The sequence below is a fragment of the Lactuca sativa genome, chromosome 3, assembly GCF_002870075.4.
Source record: "Lactuca sativa cultivar Salinas chromosome 3, Lsat_Salinas_v11, whole genome shotgun sequence".
Taxonomy (NCBI): domain Eukaryota; kingdom Viridiplantae; phylum Streptophyta; class Magnoliopsida; order Asterales; family Asteraceae; genus Lactuca; species Lactuca sativa.
In genome coordinates this window covers 7,803,513-7,823,991 of record NC_056625.2, presented here as the reverse complement: position 1 = coordinate 7,823,991, position 20,479 = coordinate 7,803,513, and the positions used below count along the sequence as shown (strand labels likewise).

At 36.8% G+C, this 20,479-nt stretch overlaps 3 protein-coding genes across 3 annotated transcripts; all 3 read right to left on the bottom strand.

The window, feature by feature from the left end:
* Positions 1-13,660: 13,660 nt before the first annotated feature.
* Positions 13,661-15,794, bottom strand: LOC111920885 (expansin-A7). Its single transcript, XM_023916459.2, has 3 exons — positions 15,346-15,794; positions 14,422-14,731; positions 13,661-14,134 (listed from the first exon to the last, which is right to left on the bottom strand). The coding sequence occupies exons 1-3, from the start codon at positions 15,521-15,523 to the stop codon at positions 13,822-13,824; spliced, it is 801 nt and encodes a 266-aa protein (XP_023772227.1). The 5' UTR covers positions 15,524-15,794; the 3' UTR covers positions 13,661-13,821.
* Positions 15,795-16,209: 415 nt separating this feature from the next.
* On the bottom strand, positions 16,210-17,580 carry LOC111920773 (glyoxylate/hydroxypyruvate reductase HPR3). The gene is made up of 2 exons (XM_023916333.3): positions 17,094-17,580; positions 16,210-16,864 (listed from the first exon to the last, which is right to left on the bottom strand). The coding sequence occupies exons 1-2, from the start codon at positions 17,547-17,549 to the stop codon at positions 16,337-16,339; spliced, it is 984 nt and encodes a 327-aa protein (XP_023772101.1). The 5' UTR covers positions 17,550-17,580; the 3' UTR covers positions 16,210-16,336.
* Positions 17,581-17,673: 93 nt separating this feature from the next.
* Positions 17,674-19,535, bottom strand: LOC111920772 (glyoxylate/hydroxypyruvate reductase HPR3). Its single transcript, XM_023916332.3, has 2 exons — positions 18,669-19,535; positions 17,674-18,298 (listed from the first exon to the last, which is right to left on the bottom strand). The coding sequence occupies exons 1-2, from the start codon at positions 19,149-19,151 to the stop codon at positions 17,771-17,773; spliced, it is 1,011 nt and encodes a 336-aa protein (XP_023772100.1). The 5' UTR covers positions 19,152-19,535; the 3' UTR covers positions 17,674-17,770.
* Between the last annotated feature and the right edge of the window lie 944 nt (positions 19,536-20,479).

Here is a 20,479-nt window from a genome sequence, read left to right as displayed (position 1 = left end):
ATTCTAAGTTTTATTTAGTGATTCCATGGATGAATCTTTGATTTGAGCAATTAGGGTTGTAAATCCTAATTATGAAAGTGATGAAAACTTGAAATTGTGTTGACGACTTAATGAATTAAGTCATATAGAAGTGATATACGTGGAGTATAATTAGTTTTATTGATAAAAGTTGTAAATGAAAACTTAATTATGATCAAGTAAGTGATCCTTGTGGAAATAGATAATAACTAAGCTCTTAATGAATTAAGACAAGTTCTTAATGCAAATGGTTATTCTCCCGTGAACAATCATTCATTGAGAAAGCGCTTATATACAAAATACAATACAAGCCCTTTGGGCCAAATACACAATATAATGGGCTAAGAACAAAATGAATGTCAATCTCTATGTGTTTCGTACGCTAGTGCTGCACTGGGTTATGTGTCATGTACACAGAGCTGATGTTGTCACAATAGACAATGGTAGCTTTGGAGGGAGGACATCAAAGTTCACGAAGTAAATTGCGAACTCATCAAGTCTTAGCAACGGCGTTGGCGACTCCGCGATACTCAGCCTCAACATTTGACTGAGAAATAACCCCTTGGCATTTAGAAGACCAAGAGATCGGATTATCTCCAAGAAAAACACAGTAGCCAGATGTGGATCGATGAGAGACTGGGCACCCGCCCCAGTCTGCATCAGAGTAGGCACGTAGATCCGATGAAGGGGATACATGTAGTTGCAGACCATGATCCAAAGTACCATGAATGTAGCGTAAGATACGCTTGAGAGCATGCAGATGAGGCTCGCGGGGATCATGCATGAATAAGCAGATCTGTTGAACAGTATAGGCAATGTCTGGTCTAGTGAAGGTGAGATACTAAAGTACACCAGCAAGACTGCGATAAAGTGATGGATCTGGAATGGGGGACCCTATGTCATCTAGCTTACGATTTGTCTCAGCTGGCATACCAGCTGGATTGCACTGATTCATATTCACTCGCTCTAGAATCTTAGAGGCATACTTTCTCTGAAAAAGGAAGAGACCATGAGAGGAGTGAGTAGCAGAGATCCCCAAAAAATAATTAAGAGCTCCAAGGTCGGTCATGGCGAACTCACTACTGAGTTGATCAATAATAAATTGTAGAAAAATGGAAGATGAAGCTGTCAAAATGATATCATCAACATAAAGTAAGAGGTGTGCAGTGTCAGATCCGTGACGATATATAAAGAGAGATGAGTTAGTGAGACTGTGCTGAAACCCCAGGCGAAGAGCATGCTGAGCAAAGCGCTGATATCAGGCCCGAGGGGCCTGTTTGAGACCATAGAGGGACCACTGAAGGTGGCACACATAATCTGGATGTTGCGGGTCTCGAAAACCAGGAGGTTGGTGCATGAAAACAGTCTCCTGAAGATGGTTGTGAAGAAAGGCATTCTTCACATCGAGCTGATGAATCGGCCAATGTTTGGAGATAGCCAGACTGAGAACGGTCTGTATGGTGGCTGGTTTTACAACTGGGCTAAATGTCTCATCACAATCAATGCCTTGTTGCTGACTACGTCCGTTGGCGACCAGACGCGCTTTATAACGTGATAGAGAGCCATAAACATGAAATTTGTGTTTGAAAAGCCACATAGATCGAACCACATTAGCCCCCGGTGGTCGCGGAACAAGGACCCAAGTGCCATTTGTAATAAGAGCATTGTATTCCTCATTCATGGCTTTATGCCAGTTTTGGTCATTCAAAGCCTGTAAGTAAGACCTCGGGACAGAGGAAATGGAGGAAGTGTGGAGGTTGAGGCGAGTGATAGGTATGGAGATGACACTTTTTGATCTTGTATTCATATGATGAGTTGAAGGTGGAGGTGGTGGTGGTGGTGGAGGGGTAGGGGTAAGTGGTGATGGAGGTGGGGTGGGAGGTGGTGAAGGAGGGGATGGGGAGTTATGAGTGGAAGGAGAGATAATGGGGGAGGGGGTAGTCGTAGGAGATAAAATTTGGTGAAGGTTGGGAGATAACTCAGAGTCATTAAGGAAATCATAGGATGGGGGATTTGAAGGAGTAACTAAACCAAAAGGGAATATTGTCTCCTCAAAAGTGACATGACGAGAAAGAATTATTTGTTTAGTGGAAAGGTCGTAACATCGAAAACCACGATGGTAGGTGGGGTAGCCACGGAAGATACAGGGTGTGGAGCGTGGCTGGAGTTTATGTGTAGTGTTTAGGTGAGGAAAACAAATAAAACCAAATACACGAAGGTGATCATAGGTGGGATGGCATTGAAAAACCGATAGTGGGGAGTGTCACTGGATATGGAGGTGGATGGAAGGATGTTGAGTAAGTGAGCAGCCATGTGAAGGGATTCGGGCCAGAAAGTGGAGGGTAGATAGGAATGAAACAATAGCGTACGCATCATGTTATTTGTGGTACGAAACATACGTTTAGACCGACCATTTTGCTAAGAGGTATGAGGACATGAGAAACGGAAGGTATTGCCATGAGAGGCGAAATGATCATGGAAGGATTTATTATTGTATCCCCCCCCCCCCCCAGTTCTCACATTGAAACTGTTTGATGGTGCCTCCAAATTGGGTTTTGATTATATTAAAGAGATGAAGAAATTTGTCAAATACTTGAGATTTGTGTTTGAGAGGGTACACCCAAAGGTAATGAGTGTAATGATCTAGAAATAAAGCATAATAACGTAAACCACCATTATTAGGTATAAGAGATGTCCACAAATCAGAATGAATTATTTCAAAAGGTTTAGACATAGTAGAATCTGATAAATAAAAAGGTAATCTAGTGTGTTTGCCAAGTTGACAAGCTTGACAAATAACATTATTTTTTGATAGAGAACAAGAAATCGAGCTATTAGATGCTAATTGCTTCAAGACTTGATTGTCGGGGTGACCGACTCGTTAGTGCCAAGCGGATGAGGAAGTGGAAACAAAAGTGTGACTACTGGATCCAGTAACAGGATAAAGCGGTCCGGAGCTATCACAGCGGATAAGAGGGCGGCGTGTCTGGTAATCAAGAACAGTAAAACCGTAAGGATCAAAATCAATAGAGCAATTATTATGTGTAGTAAATTTTCGGACAGAGATGAGATTTTTAATGATGTTGGGTGTTATGAGCACATTGTGCAAGTGTAAGGGGCGGTATGGGTTTTGGATAGGGAAAGTCGTATGTCCCGAGGTCATGACAGGAATTGCAGATCCATTATCGGCGTAAATAGAATGAGGCATATTATGATTATTACAAAGAGAATCGAGTATACCTGGGTTGTTGTTGACATGGTCGGTGGCCCCGGTGTCCATAACCCATCCGCCTTGTGTCGGGTCCGAGAGAGTCATCGTACTGAACATGGTCGGGAGAGAGCTAGTTTGATCCATGTCACCAAGTCAAGTCCAAGGAGGTTGTTGGACTGAAGGGGATTGGCTTGAAGTCTGATGGGCCTAAGGAGAGAATCCGCTGGATGGAGAAGGCGAAGTGGGTTTGCTGGCAAGAAGCCCATTTTGGCCGAAATAGGGCCTGTTCCACCCTTGGGATGGCTATGAGGAATTTGGACCAGTGGAAGTCCACTGGACTGCATTTGATGTGTGTGACCCATGAGAGGAGAAGCCCCATGGTTGGGCAGAAATCGTCGGTGGCGAAACAAAGAACCACCCATATTGACAATTCCCAAACCTATTTGGATTTCCGGTAGGTGGGCGACGATAATTGGAGGCGTGATTCCCTCCCCTGCGAGATTGATTTCTTCTACGGTTAGAGTTCAAGCCTCTTCCTCGATTTGACGAACCAGAGTCGACGTGAAGAAGAGAAAGAGAAAAGGAGTGACTGGTGTGGGAAGAAGGGCTAACAGCGGAGGAGGCGAGACGTGTTTCTTCAACAGATAGGGTGGTACGCATCTCCGAGAACGAGGGAATAGGCTTGCGGTGGTGGAGGATGTTGGGCACACTCTCAAATTTTGGGGAAAGCCCATTAAGGTCATACGAGATAAGGTTCCCGTGTTTGACTTTTTCACTGATACCTTCCAGCAGGTCAGCAAGTTTCTTCACTTTATCACAGTAGGTGTGAACATTAAGTTCACCCATTCGAATGTTTCTGAGCTCTGTCTCATATTACATAGCAGTGGCCTCTTCATCATCATGAAAAATGGAGTGAATATTGAGCCATATTTGTCTGGCGTTGGCTTGTTTGGAGTGGGCAGATGTGATGAGGTTTTAGGAGATAGAACCAAAGAGCCACAGTGTTACCATGGAGTCAAGCTCTAACCATTCACTATTAGTTGGGGGTTGATTAGGTGGGTCATACGTGTCGTCGATGTGATCCAAAACGCCATAAGCTATACAATGGGCTTTGAAAAGAGCGCTCCATGGCTCATAATTTCTGGTTGGGAGATCTAGAATCAAAGGTACGTATGTTTTGGTGTTGGTTATACCATACGCCTTATGAGTAGGTTTTGATATTGGTTGATCTCCCGACATGATTAATAAGAATAACAAGTGGAAGAAGAGAAGCAGGAGGAAGAAGACTGGTGAGGGATCGACAGAGTGGAGAATCGGCTGTTAGGGTTAGATAAGCTCTAATACCATGCAAATGGTTATTCTCCCGTGAACAATCATTCATTGAGAAAGCGCTTATATACAAAATACAATACAAGCCCTTTGGGCCAAATATACAATATAATGGGCGAAGAATACAACAAGACATCCGCTAACACTTAAGAGGTTGATATTTTATTTTGATAGGTTCGTTGCAAGAGACTTGATCAAGAGCACTAAGTGGGGGCAAGAGGCCAAAGTGGTAGTTAGTTTTCACTGACTAATAAGGTAAGTTCATGGAGCTTTTTAAGTAGGAATACATGGCATAATAAATAAAGAATTATATATTTTGATACTATTTACAAGAATAAGTATTGATTAGAATTACATGATTTTCAAAAAGATGAAAAATATGTTATATTATATGTTAAGTGTCTTGGATAGTATGATATAAATGATTTGATGATATGAACACTTTTTGAAAAGAAAAGTTGTAATCAAATGATAAAAGTGTTTTATATGATATGTTAAATTAATTAAACGGTATAATATGGATAGTCGATATTATCAACTCATTTTAAAACGAATTTGATTGAGAAAAAAGTATGATATATGTTTTATAAACTATGTTTGAAATGAAAATAAGTTATACTATGAAAATTGCTTAAATGCAAAGAATGGCATGATGTGTAATCGTGCGTTGTTGAATGAATTGCATTGGTAAATGCTTATTTGCCTAAGAGTTCGCATGGAGACTAAAGTTTACATGGTAATGGAAAATTAAAGTAAGTGTCGACTTGCCTAGGGGTCTCAAATGATGGGGGCATGACAAGATCATTGCTCTCCTTAAGTGGTTAACGTTATGTGGTCACAGAATGTGACCGAGCCCATACATGAGACGTATTTGCGGTCATGTAATGTACAGAGTCCATGCAAGGTGTTAAATGTTATTGAACTTAAAGGGAATATGTGATGTATAACTATGAACTTGTTTTAAAGTTTATAAAAGTAAAAGATATGAAAATTAAAGGGAAAATATGCTAATATATACTGAAAATGAATAGTGAAACGGAGCAAAATCCATAGGTCTGAATTGCATAAAGAAATATAATGAGTAGATATACAATTGTTTGAAAGTTTATGAAAAATAAACATTTTAAGAACTGTTTGAAAAGATTTTGATAGATGTGGTTCAATACTAGAAAATATTTTAAAACCATAGTAAATTGTTTTATAAAATATGTCGGGTGTTCGAAAAATACCCTCATATGTAGCGCACACATGAGGTTTTAACGATGTCTGGTTTAGCACATCTGGACGGGGCAAGAAAGATTATGATGATAACATCACAATCTATAACTTTTGGTAAATTACGATTCATAAAACTCAACTTGTATAAACTTAGGAGATTACCCTTCGAGAGCATTATGACCATTTTTTGTCTTTTTACTTTTTCTCGAAAAAAGAATCATAATATTGTTCGTTTTGTTGAGTTTTGAGTATTCTAACACTCCTATGGTGTACATGCAACCTTATAAACCTTGGATCTATGTTTTCTCTATTATACATGCAAATATTAACTATACCAAGGTTTCATCCTAACTAGCATATTATGAAGCACCTATACTACAAAGTTCTAGTTAGATGACATACCTTTTGATGTAGCTTGATGTCTTCAATCTTTAAGAGCTTAGCCCCAATAGTGTGGAAGCCTCAAATGGAATCACAAATCACCAAAACACCTTGGAAGAACTTGAGAGAATATGTATGCACACTAAAATCGGCCCACTCTTATTTTCACACACTTGTGTCAATTTTGTGAGCCAAGGACCCCTTTATATATTATGGAGGATTAGGGTTACATCCATGTAAACCCTAATACCCATGACCTTTCATTTACATAGGATCCATGGGTTAAAAGCTCCATGGACTATCCATAAAAGCTTAGCCCAACCTAAACAAACTTGGCCCATTCCATATATATAAGAGTTTATATTTAATTGGTTACTTTTGATCACTTAATTAATTCTAAATTAATTCTTGATCAATACTAATTAAATAATATGATTCCATATTAATATATTAGAACTTATAATATATTAATATTAATCATAAATATACTATTCTCAAAAGACTATCCATATAAATTGTGCTGGTGAAGTGCAACCCAAATGGACCATGTCGGGTCGGTTCAAGTACATACCAAATATAGTTATGGACTTAGACATTAATCCAACAGTCTCCCACTTGGATAAGTCTAAAACTATTGTTGAGTATGACTTCAAAACCTAACTGGCAATCGCAGCTCTTAAAGCCGCTGTCGAACTCTGAACTTGTCAACGAACTCTGACCTTTGTCAATGACTTGTCCATTAGATAAGGGATCATATATTCCTCCATTCTAGATATCATATGGACTGAGACATGGATTATCAATCATTCTCTCTGTCCATTTGTTGTTTCCTGATTTCCTATTTATGACGACTGACTGATTGAACAAATCAAATCAGTCCTGGCTTGGCCAAGCACTCACATGTGTCATCATTAAATCATCGAGGGACCCACGTATATCGCATTTATCCCGAAGGTAAAAGGAATGGATAAACTTCGACTCATATGGCTTGTTCTACTACTTGTTGAATCATACACAAAGGCACGTTTTATAACATCGAGTTACCGAATGCGGTTTCGTGCAATCAATGTACAACCAACTCATAGTAACAACTCATATCTCTAGGTTTGAAGAATATAAGATATTATCGTCTCATGATCACTCGTGATAAAATCCATGAAGTGATTCAAATGAGCGGGGGTTGAATCCAATACTCAAAACTTATGAGCACTTATGAGTGTTGTAGCACAACTTTGTCCACCAACTTGGACCTCTACAAGCCAACTCATGACAGTCTTGATTCATATCTACTTCCAACATATGACCGATTGTGGATGGTTTGAATAACTTAGTCATTCCGGAAGAGTAACCTAGTTATTATGGAAGTCAAAACATGCAAAGTGAAACACAAGAATAAATGAATCAAATATGGTATCAAACCCTATGAATATAAATAAACACTTTTATTTATCACCATACTGATTACTCGTTATTCATTGTTTCGGTTTTATCAACTTTATACTTGAATTAAAAGCACTAGTTTTCCCATGCTCCAAGCATATACACTATGTTTTTCTTAAACAATAGCTTTTCCATACACCAAGTATGCACTCTACGTTTGTCTATGATCCTTACTAGATCGATTGAACATAATTTCAATGATTCTCTTTTCACACTCCCAAATCGTTATCGAAAAAATTTAAGAATTCCAAATTCCTATCATTTATCGAAATTTTTTTAGATTTTAAACTTATATGCACTGAATCTCTTTTAATGATCATGCACAAAGTCACAACGACTTGTCAACAGACATTACAGAGTATTCTAATGGAGATCAACTCCATGAAACAAAGTCTCATATTGCATTAAGTTTTCTAACACAAATAAATTCCACCTATGGAGATAACTCCATATTCCCATTTTGACTACCACTTCTGAACAAGAGTTGCCTCTTTTCAGACTATGTCAATATGGTCCTTCCAATATTAACAGTATACTTCCAACTATCCTTGAGCAACCAATCTTTGGTAAAACCTTAGATTGTCCTCAACAATTGCTTAATTACTTTAGTCATATCCAATTCTAAACCTTTTCCCTCCTTTATGCCCCAAGGCATTTGTAAAATTTAGAAAGGATAAATATTATAGCACATGTAATCGATCTTGTACCCAAAGCAAATGGGACACGATTCATGATGTCTCACATAAAGACATGATCCTAGCCCAGTCTTTTGCTACAATATTTTTATTTGCCATGTTCTAAAAAATTTGACTATGAAGAGGGATGTCGTAATCATAATCAAATTTTGAGAATGCAATATATAGAATTTCCTTAAGTTGAACCAATCCAACATGAAATTCATATATATATATATATTCTTGACTAAAGATGATTAAAATCTCACTCTAAGCTTTTTAGAATTGACATGAAGTATAATGTCCTCTCCCTTAATTATAACAAAACAACTTTTTCAACCCCTGCAGCCTCACGAATTGAAACTTTTGTTTTCTATAATTAACATTGCTAACTTACAATACTTATCATAATTATCATGCTCCCACTAACATGATGATTATTAGCATAACACTTATGCTCCCACTAGCTTTGACATGTATCCAGAAAACAGATTGACTTCTAGAAGTCAATACTTTATTGACTTTCTTACCAAATTTCAGATTTCTGATACTAGATTGCTTTGATAATACTTTATCAAAATCATACACCTTATTTTAGATAACTCACAGGTGTGTCTAAACAATTTCAGAAGTATGAAAATGGATGTTGTAATCATAGTCTCAATTGTTTAGACTTTTGTCATTTCTCATAAGTCCATGTTAGTGTGCCGGATAACCATGCACGCTCCACTAACGACTTTGAGAATGCAAAGATTACAATTGCTATCTTACTTAAAATCTACTTGGTGGAAGTGTTTCCTCACCATCATTTTCATGAATCGGAGATAAACCTTATGACCCTTAGATTTTATGGTGTATGTGTTCTTATCCACGTAAATTTGTCAAAACCATAATCAGAAGACTAGGTTGGTGACAAATCCTAACTCATATGGGTTGAACTTGTGCAATCTTAACCTCTTTCCACCTGTCAGCATAAGGGCCTGCCATTGCTTCCAAGTAGTTATGCAAACAATTAAGAACATGTAGAGCTCAAATGTTCTAGCCAACTTAACTGGAATGGGCACAAAAATGTCAACACAATAGGTTATAAACCTCTAGTTGTGTGCTAGTGATGAAATATAGGTTTTATTCTTGATTAGTTCTTGAAACTATATCAGGATCTGTTAGACTCCCACTGTCTTCTTGACCTATAAGACTTGCTTGCCAAATATTCAAGGAAATAGTGTGGATTCTAATCAAGACTAACACTTCACACAATTGGTCTTAGTTGGTCTTTGTTTTATCCAAAACATCAAAACTTACCAATTTCAAATGTACAATAGTAGAAAACTTTTACTCTTACATTTAACGAGTGTTATAAACCTTCTTTAAGATATGTCACTCAAGTTTTAATCTTGGAGTATGACTCTAAGACTTGTTTTGGAACAAAGTATGACTCAACTTCTTAATTTAACCACTTCAACAATTCACGACTCCTCTTCTTAGCTATCAAAATGCACTTAGAGGATGAATTGTGATAAGGTCTCTTAATCATTAAGATGATCATATATACATGATACTAAAGTACTCTCCCATCTTTTCAGATTTGAGAAACTTTTATCCATTTGCCTAATTTGATTCTTCTTATTCGCTCTGCCATATATTTGGAACTTTTCCAATGTCTCAGAATTATACCTAAGCTTGTAAGTATAATCATATTTACTAAACCTTAGTAAATCATGACGAATAATCTTATCCATCTTTTGTGGTGAACTTTGGCTAGTGCACAAGAATGTGTACTTGATCCCTTAGTCCTTCTCTTGAGTCACATATACATGTGAACAAGGAACTAGTCTTAATTTTCCAAAATGAAACTTCTCATACATCATACTATACAACTTGTATGATTCCAAATTTCGGTCCAATTGAAACTTGGGTGATGAGAATCTTTCCTTATTTGGTAAATTTAGACACTACCACAAACGAAAGAATTAAATTCATATTTCCAATATTGCTAGAAACATACAAACATCAAGTTTTCATAAATGCAATTGCAAGGAGATATAAAGTAAAACTTTTATTTATTTATAAAAATGCGGAAAACCTTTTCCTTACAATGCAACTTGAAATGAAAACTATGTTATTACATGTTTCCTAGCAATTTATCATAACTCCTAAAAGTAGCTCAAGAATTCGATCTGCAACCAAGCGATTGAAATCCATTTTTGCGATCAGATTCAGCATACTCTTTTCTTTAAGTTTTCTCTCTTTTCTTTGATTCTTATAACATCACCGTGTGACTCAGTCACATTATGTAATAAGAATCTCCAAATAGGAGCTTAACAGAGTTAGACAATGAACTTTACCTGAAGTAGAGTCAAACTTATTGACTTTAACATCCTTAGGTAAATTTGGCAGCTTCGCAATCAATGCCCCTTCCTTTGGCAATTTAACATATGGACCCTTTGGTAATGGTACATGGGACTATCACAGACTTAGCTTTTCTCTTTACCATTTGGTCAACTTAGTTGACTATGGTCGATCCCTTTCCATTGGGAAGAGAATGTTTTTTCTGGATTTCCAGTGACACCATTGTCAATGTCCATAAAGTTTTGGGAAGTCGATCTTCTAATCAAATTTGCTTTACTAGCCTTCCAAATCATTGTTGACTCAGCAGTACCAAGCAAATAGATAAGATCATTAAGGGTCTTGTCATATTCTGTTTCATAGGAGTCCCAAAGGAACTCACTATGTGACTTAGAAAGTGATTAAACCACCAACTTTCTCAAGACTTTGACATCTAACTCTCCCGGCTTGTCAATATGTGACTTTATCTCCAAGATGTGATCATACCTAGACCTTGCCTTGCCATTAGGGCTTAAGTGACCTTGAACTTGTGGGTTAGGGAGAATAATTGGATGAGGTGGAGGAAGTGAAGTTCTAAGAGATTTAGGAAGATCATAGACATTTGAACTAGACATCTTTTGGGAGATATTCAAGTTTAGTTGATTTAAAGTCCTTAATATAACACCCAATATGAAATATTAAGGCTAGGACCCAACAACCTATTTATAACTGGAATAGGGATGCCGTAATCCAAGTTATAAAATAGTTGAAGGTAGTTAAATGACGATTTACCAATTTCCACCATGAAAAACAAAAATATAATTAAGTTTTAATTGGATTTGAAACTCCTAGATCTTTTGAGATACATTGAACTTTTCAATGGTATGTTTCAATCTCGAGTGTGCCCTTCAGGTTTTGTGACTGGGATGCCGAGGATCATAAAACAAGGTGTGAATAACCATGAAAATATACTTGGTACCCTTAATATTTACCCCTCAATCGATGTGTCGGTTAACCACACACGCTCCATCGATACTATGATAAATATCAAGTTACCCTTTGCCTACCTTGTTAAATACAAGTTAGTGTGTCGGTTAACCACACACACTCCACTAACTGACTTAAACAAAGTTCAAAGTGTAATTTCATGGATTAGCACCTTATTCACATTTTCCTAAAGTAACTAAGATTGTGAATTATAAAAAAACATTTAGTTACTTTATATTTATCATTAATACTTTTAATGAAGGGAGAATTATTAGTCCTTGTCCTACCTGTTCGGCTAACGACCCTCCACCGGTCAAGGAAGCGGTGGGTGAGAGTGGACACCCATTGAACTGCCATTTTATAGGCAGTAACCTTATACCTCCCTTATAGACCGGCTTCGTGAATGAGGTCTACTAATAGTAAGACGACTTGCTCTTATACATATAATATATTAAACTTTTAATATTATAATAGTATAAGGGTGTATTTTAGACAATTAAAATACTTAGTGGTTTAATCTATTAATTAAACTATACTCTTAATTTAATTAAACTTAAACCATGTCATTATGAAATTATTAATTCTATTTTAATTAAACACGTTAATTATCTATTATAAAGTCCATAAGAGTTAATTGAATTATTCAATAAAAATATCATAATTTCAATTATTAAATTCAAAATTAAAACCATTTAATTAATTGTTTAAGTTATGAACCCAAGAGTTTTAGAATTCAATTCTTTTTTTTTTCATAAAAACTTTTTCCAAATACCAAAACTTGAGAGCAAGTTTTGTAACTCTTGAAAACTTTTGGATTCCATAACTTATGGAGTTTAATGTTTGTTTTATGATAAACTTTTCATGTTCCATAACTTAAGAACAAGTTATGAAATTCTTTAAAATATTAAGACTAAGTTTTGTAACTCCATAAAAAAACTTTGAATCATTTTTTTTAAAACCTTTTAATATCCATAGCTTATGGAGGTTTCAAAAACTCTATAGATCAAACATTTAAAACTAATAAAATAATCATATTATTTTACCTTTTACTAAATTTGACCTAATTCAACTCATATAGCAAATGATTCAAATTTTACTAATAATTAGTTTTTCACAAAAACAAGTAATTATCTTAAAATTTGACAAACGTCATGTTTTTTTTCTTTTTTTTTTCAACTTTGAAAATAAAACATTTGCATCAATATAACAGAAAACAACCCATGGCTCTGATACCACTGTTGGGTTTTGAACATTCTAACACTCTTATGGTGTACATGCAACCCTATAAACCTTGGATCTATGTTTTCTCTATTATACATGCAAATATTAACTATGCCAAGGTTTCATCCTAACTAGCATATTATGAAGCACCTATACTACAAAGTTCTAGTTAGATGACATACCTTTTGATGTAGCTTGATGTCTACAAGCTTTAAGAGCTTAGCTCCAATAGTGTGGAAGCCTCAAATGGAATCACAAATAACCAAAACACCTTGGAAGAACTTGAGAGAATATGTATGCACACTAAAATCGGCCCACTCTTATTTTCACACACTTGTGTCAATTTTGTGAGCCAATGACCCCTTTATATATTATGGAGGATTAGGGTTACATCCATATAACCCTAATACCCATGACCTTTCATTTACATATGATCCATTAGTTAAAAGCTCCATGGAGTATCCATAAAAGCTTAGCCCAACCTAAATGAACTTGGCCCATTCTATATATATAAAAGTCCATATTTAATTAGTTACTTTTGATCACTTAATTAATTCTAAATTAATTTTTGATCAATAGTAATTAAATAATATGATTTCATATTAATATATTAGAACTTATAATATATTAATATTAATCATAAATATACTATTCTCAAAAGACTATCCATATAAATTGTGCCAATGAAGTGCAACCCAAATGGATCATGTCATGTCTGGTCGGGTCAAGTACATACCAAATATAGTTATGGACTTAGACATAAATCCAACACTTTTGTGATCACAAAATGGTTGTTGTGATTCATATTTGTAAGAAAAGATTTGTTTTATTCAATTAAGTATAAAACTACACCATAAAAAAGTAATAACACAATGATATTCATGTAACAAAAACTTACGTACCACAATCAATATCACAAATTATACGACAACTTAAACGTCAAAAAAAATGTGTCGCATGAAAATCGATCACTAAAGAAAAATTTCAAAAAAATTAACAACACATCATGTTGATAAATCAATGGAAGTTGACTTTAGCTTGGTAAGTCAAGCCGAGGTTCCAGTTAGCCGGAGCAACATTGTAAGCTGTTATTGTCTGTTTGGTTGTGTAAGAAGTTAGCCTAAAGGATAATGCTTGACCACGAAGTGTCGCAAAAGCTTGATACGATGCTCCCCAGTTATGGCTCATGCTTAACCAACCCGTCTTAGTTCCTTTGACCCACATACTTTTAATGTCACCAGCACCACCCACGTTCATCACATAAACCAACAGCCAATAACCATTTCCCTGGAACGAAAACCTAAGACCACCTTTCCTCACACACGGGACCCTACAAGAAAAACGCAATTTAGAACGTAAATGACACATCATAAATGGGAACTTGTCCATTATGTATAAAACTGAACAAAATTAGAAAATGTATAAACTTTTTGAAAGTTTATGTTTTTTTTTGACAAAAAAATGGTGTCAAAGAGGGAGTTTTTAGCAAAAAAAGGGTGCTAAGAGGGGTTGTTTTAGCAAAGAAGAGATTTTTTTGGGGTGGTTCTTAGTAAAATGTGGGATGGGGCCCACTTCAAAGTGGGTTACCTTGTTGGTGAAATTAAGAAGTACACATACCTCCGATACATGACAGGGACAATTCCGGCTTTCCACTGGGCGATTTGCATGAAAGCGGGCTTAGCCATGTCGAAATGGGTTCGAGGTGGGTTGCACCATCCGCCGCTATTTGAATTTTTAGACCAGTTGGGTGGACAGAGGTTGGTGGCTGTTACAGTCGCGATGCCTTTTGAGCACCATGGAGATCGGGTACACTTTATTTGGTAGCATTGACCACACGCGTATCCATTGCTGAATACTGTTGAGCTCACTGCTGCTGTATTTGTACCATACCCGTTTGTGACCAAGTTCCCATATCCACAAGCACCCCCTGATATCAATTGAAAATCGTTAATTAAGAGATTTCAACAGGTACAAAAGGAACCTTAATTAATTAAATGCATATTTATGCAACAAAATGCATGGTTCTTTAATTTAGAAGAAATATGCAAGCAAGCAAGTTTCGTTTGGTACCAAATTATGCCACATTACAATCGGAACCAAGTATCACATTAGTTAAATCTTTATTTTGATTGGCTTGTGTGGTACCAACTGCCAAAAGGAAATAGATTGATAAAATGTTATCTAAAAAACTTTTTTGTTCAATCCAAACACTCAAAGTGCTTGTTAAAGGTATTATACCGCAATAAGATAATAAGTTAAATTAAAACAAATTATTCAAAAGTCTTTATAACTTAAACTAAGCCGTAGTAGCCACCATAAGTTATTTTGTGCAATTCAAACAATCAAATTAATTTAGTGGTTTCAAACCTTAGTAACCTAATAAGCAACACCAAACCTAACAGTGACTATGCAACCATGTTTCGCCTGGTTAATCAGGTTAAACATTGCATCTTGTTGAAACTAAAGTTATGTAACTTTGTATATTTTCTATAAAAAGCCACTTATTTGAAGAAATAGTGTACAAATTAAGAGAAGTAGTACCCATGGTTGAAGATGCGGATTCGTCCCCATAAAACGTGGCATGTGCGAGAGTCCATGCACTTGGGCGATACACAGTTGGTGCACGAGGGACAGTGTAACCCGCTCCATAAACTAAAACCGAATCAAACACGACAAATGTGGTGACTGTAAGGAAGATGCAAAATACCCATGAAGCCATTTGTTTTTGCCCTAATGTTGACCTCAAAAATGTTATAGAGACATTTATAGGACCTGAAATACTGCCAAAAATAAGAGTGGGTTTGTGACCCTCACGAAGAGTTGTGTTTTTGCAAGTCAAATGTGCATATTAAAGTATTTGTGTTTGAATGGCTTTGGGTTTCTCTATGCAATTAACATGTGTACTTGTAGGCATTAGGCAATAAAGGTTTGTACTAATTGAAATTTGGTTACAACGTGCGAGCAGGTTTTATATGGCGGGTGACAAAAAAAAAAAATATATATATATATATATATATATATATATATATATATATATATATATATATATATATATATATAAAGATTATGCAAAAGGGCTTACGTTGCACATTGAAGTTGTATAATAGTATCAGTAGTTGACTTCATAAAATTTTTTCACTTACTGATCAGCAAAAAAATATAGATTCGTACAAAGTACAATTTAAATTGTCTTTCACTTTTATTAAGTTATACATAGTATTAGACAACGTCTTATTTCCTTTCTAATGACCATAACGACAACACAATAAATGTCAACGAAAAAGAACACATAATATATACCCAATTAATGATTTTTCTTTTAGTTCTACTCAGGTTTTGATACGAATGTGTCTAATGTTCAATTTTTGTTAATTTACTCAACCATGTTTCATTTTAACACAAACATTCACTCGAAACCAATACAGATATTTGATTGCATTCAAACACAAAATACATCCATTGGATCGGATATCAAGTCTAGTTCATTCTTACTTATCTTTAAAATAGAAACAAGATTATGAGAAAATCAACATTAACCACTAAGATTAAGCTCACACAACAAGGGCTTATTCGAAAAGAATGCTTTCAAGTTTTCTCTAATCAATTCTCTCAATGCTTCAAACGACTCTGGTGTTAGAATTGCTTTATGTGGAGATAAAACAACATTGTCCATCGTCATCAACTCTTTCGGCACTTGAGGTTCATTCTCAAACACATCTAGACCGGCTCCTCCAAGTTCGTTTCCAACCAAACACTTGACAAGTTCCTTTTCGTCCACGAGGGCCCCACGTCCGATGTTGACGATAATACCCCTCTTTCCGAGGGCTTTCATGACATCGTGGTTGATGACGTGGCGTGTTTTTTCAGTCAACGCGCAGCAGACAATTAGGGCATCCGAGTTGTTGGCAAGATCAAGAGTTGTGGAGTAGAACTGATAGGGAACTTGTGGCTTTTTGGTTCTCGAGGTGTAGCCGATGGTGCACCGGAATGGCTCAAGCCGTTTAGCCACCAAGCTGCCGATATTTCCAAGCCCAACAATCCCGACTCGTTTTCCCCCTAACTGAGCAATGAAAATAAGTTGTCAATCAAGTTCGTTAAAAAATTAAAACATTACATCCATTTTGTTTAAAAATTAAAAAAGGGACTGCTTTCATTTCTATAGTTAGTAAATATAAGGGACCCTAAATCTAATTTCTGATAATTTAGATTTAAGATAGGCATATACAACATCCGGATTCCGGCCAATCGGATTCAAACGACAAGATCAAAAATTGGATCACCGGAGATACCTTGTTTCCAAGGGGATAATCGCCTTTATCGGGCCATAACCCAGCACGAACATACCTATCGGAAGCAGAAATACGTCGGAGGACGTCGATCAAAAGCCCTATTGCATAATCGGCTCCGTCTTCAGAGAAGGCACCACCCGCGCTAGTGACGCGAATATTACGGCGGCGGCACTCAGCTAAATCAATATGGTCAACGCCGGCGGATGTTCCAATAATGCATTCTACAGAAGGGTATTGGTCCAAGTGCTCCGATTTGATCGGGCTAGGACCGATGTCGATCGCGACCCGAGCAGATGGCCCGTGGATCGGGTATAAAGGATCTGAAGGTTCGATTAGGTTGACGATATCTTCAGCCCATGAGAGAGAAAATTTGAAATTGGGGAGACGATGAATTATTGCAAAAGGGAGGTTGTTACCGGCGTCGGTGGTGGATTGGAGTTGTTGGGGGTCGGCCATTGATGGATGAATGTAGCGTGGAAAGTAACTGACGTTTGGAAAGAAACCTTATCTTTGTGCTTTGATTTTATTTTATTTTTAATAATTTTGTTTTTAAGTTTTACCCATAAAGTACAACCATAAATATTAAACCGACTATGACTTAATCGACATTAGTCATAAAGTGTTGTCCTCTCTTGATGTTCAAAATACACAACAAAACAAAGACTTAATCGTCGATATTAATCATGAAGATTAAGTTGAGACAACAATGGCTTATTTGAAAAAAAGGCTTTCATGTTTCCAATAACTAACTGTATCAATCCTTCAATCGCCTCGATTGTTGCAATAGCTTTATGTGGAGACAAAACAACGTTGTCCATTGTAAACAATTCCCTTGGTACCTCCGGTTCATCCTCAAACACATCTAGACCGGCTCCTCCAAGTTCACCTCCAACCAACAACTTTACTAATTCCTTTTCATCCACAAGGGCCCCACGCCCGACATTGACGAGAATACCCCTCTTCCCGAGGGCTTTCATGACATCATGGTTGATGACATGGCGTGTTTTTTCAGTCAATGCACAACAGACGATTAAGGCATCCGAGTTGGTTGCAAGATCAAGAGCTGTGGAGTAGAACTGATAGGGAAGTTGTGGCTTTTTGTTTCTTGAGGTGTAGCCGATGGTGCACCCGAATGGCTCGAGCCGTTTGGCCACCAAGCTGCCAATACTTCCAAGCCCCACAATCCCGACTCGTTTTCCCCCTACCTATATCATTACAGGTTATAGGAAACAAGTTTTAAATTTTTTTTTTTTTTTTTGAATATATGTAATATCAATTTGTTCATTGCTTCATTTTTAAACATTCACCCTATTAAAAAGATTAACTGAATGTTAAATTTATAAAAAAAAATTTAAGACAACATCAAAAAATAGTAGCTAAGTTTGAAGTTTCACTACAAACAAACTCTATAGTAGCAATGAAATCCATGTATATGTGAGAATGGAGAATACAATCTATCACCATATACTTACATCCCAGATCATCGGAACAGAGTGAGTAGATGAATTACTCAATTTTTTTTTAATTAGCTCAATAGATTTGATAATGGTGAATTGAATGGATCATAGGATATACCTTGTTTCCAAGAGGATAAATGCCTTCGACGGGCCACAACCCGGCCCGGACGAACCTATCGGAAGCAGAAACAAGTCGGAGGACGTCGATCAAAAGCCCTATAGCATAATCGGCTCCGTCTTCAGAGAAGGCATCACCGGCGCTAGTGACTCGAATATTACGGCGACGACATTCGGCTAAGTCGATATGGTCAACGCCGGCGGATGTTCCAAAAATACATTCTACGGATGGGTATTGGTCCAAGTGCTCGGATTTGAGCGGGCTAGGACCCAGGACGATCACGGCCCGAGCAGATAGCCGGTGGATCGGGTATAACGGATCCGATGGTTCGATTGGGTTGACTATGCCTTTAGCCCAGGAGAAGGAGAAATTGAAAGTGGGGAGGCGATGGATGATTGCAAAAGGAAGGTTGTTACCGGTTTCGACGGTGGATTGGGGCTGCTGGGAGTCGGTGGTGGATTGGAGTTGCTGAGATTCCGCCATTGATGGAAGATACAGTATAAGTGTAGTATGGAAGTTAACGGACGTTTGAGGACTTTAAAAGCGACTTATCAAAGTGCCACGAGCAAGAATCAAAATGTCAACAAAAGTCCAAAACAACACCCAAGTCTAACAAAAAAATTATATCGACTACCAAAAAGAATCAAAATGTCAAATAAAACCACACCAAATTTAACAAAAAAATTATATCGACCATTTAGTAGTTTTACAATAATATTTAGTGTTAAAGTTAATTTCAAAATATCTTGCAAAATCATTCATTTTTTATAATGTTTTATATCGTGAGGAGTTTAAAATAGTGACTTGTTTTATAAAGTTTATTTGGATGGCCAACGTTAAGGGGATTAAGGGGATGTTTGGGAAAAAAAAAAAGGAAAATGACTCTTGAGGGTAATTAACTTTTGCGTTTGTACTCATTTGGTCCCTTTTTTTTGTATTCAATATAACATCGAACTTGTTGTTGGTGTTTACCATAGCCCTTTTGACCGGCTTTTGACCTGTGATAGTCGGTCAAAGGGTTATGGTGAACACAAACAACAAGTTCGATAGTATATTGAGTACAAAAAAAAGGGACAAAATGAGAACAAACGCAACAGTTGGTTACCCTCTTGATTCATTTTCCCTTTACTCATTTACAACAAATCTCACATCACCTCCTACTGATATTAATGACTTTATAAGATTCATTATTGCTTCTCTTCAAAACATAACTCACGAAATGACATTATTCATGCATGTACAACTTTGTAATGCACTTGAATATTTATTAAGGGAATCTTGACTAAGTAAGCGCATTTCATGACTACATTTACATTTGCAATCAAATGATTTATCGTATCATGGATTCTAGACAAGTCTATAAACGAGTGGAATCACAAGTGCTGTGATTTTTGAGTTTACTTAGCTTTAAGATTGACGGTGCTAGCAAGGCTTTTATGACGGTGTTGTATGGGTTGTACAGCGGGCTCAACCTTGACTATGGGTCTATAATTTGGTAGCAGTTGGTTCAAAGTCTACTCTCTTCGTCAAAGCACTCAGAAATTTCATGTGGGCGTTTCTGGACCATTATCACCAAATGGGCAATGGATCGTAATCGTGTCCTATTATGGCAGATTCCTTGTTTTCCTCCATCACCACCTTTCATACGATGAAGATCATCGTCACTGATCCTACCAAATTCTCGTACATTGGCTCTATTCCTGAAACAATGCTTGGTTCTATCTCAGCATCAAGCAATCTTCTTCAGCAGTACAGAAAACATAAGTCCGTTGGTCCATGTGAGCTTACTCCTACAATGCTTCATTCAATTG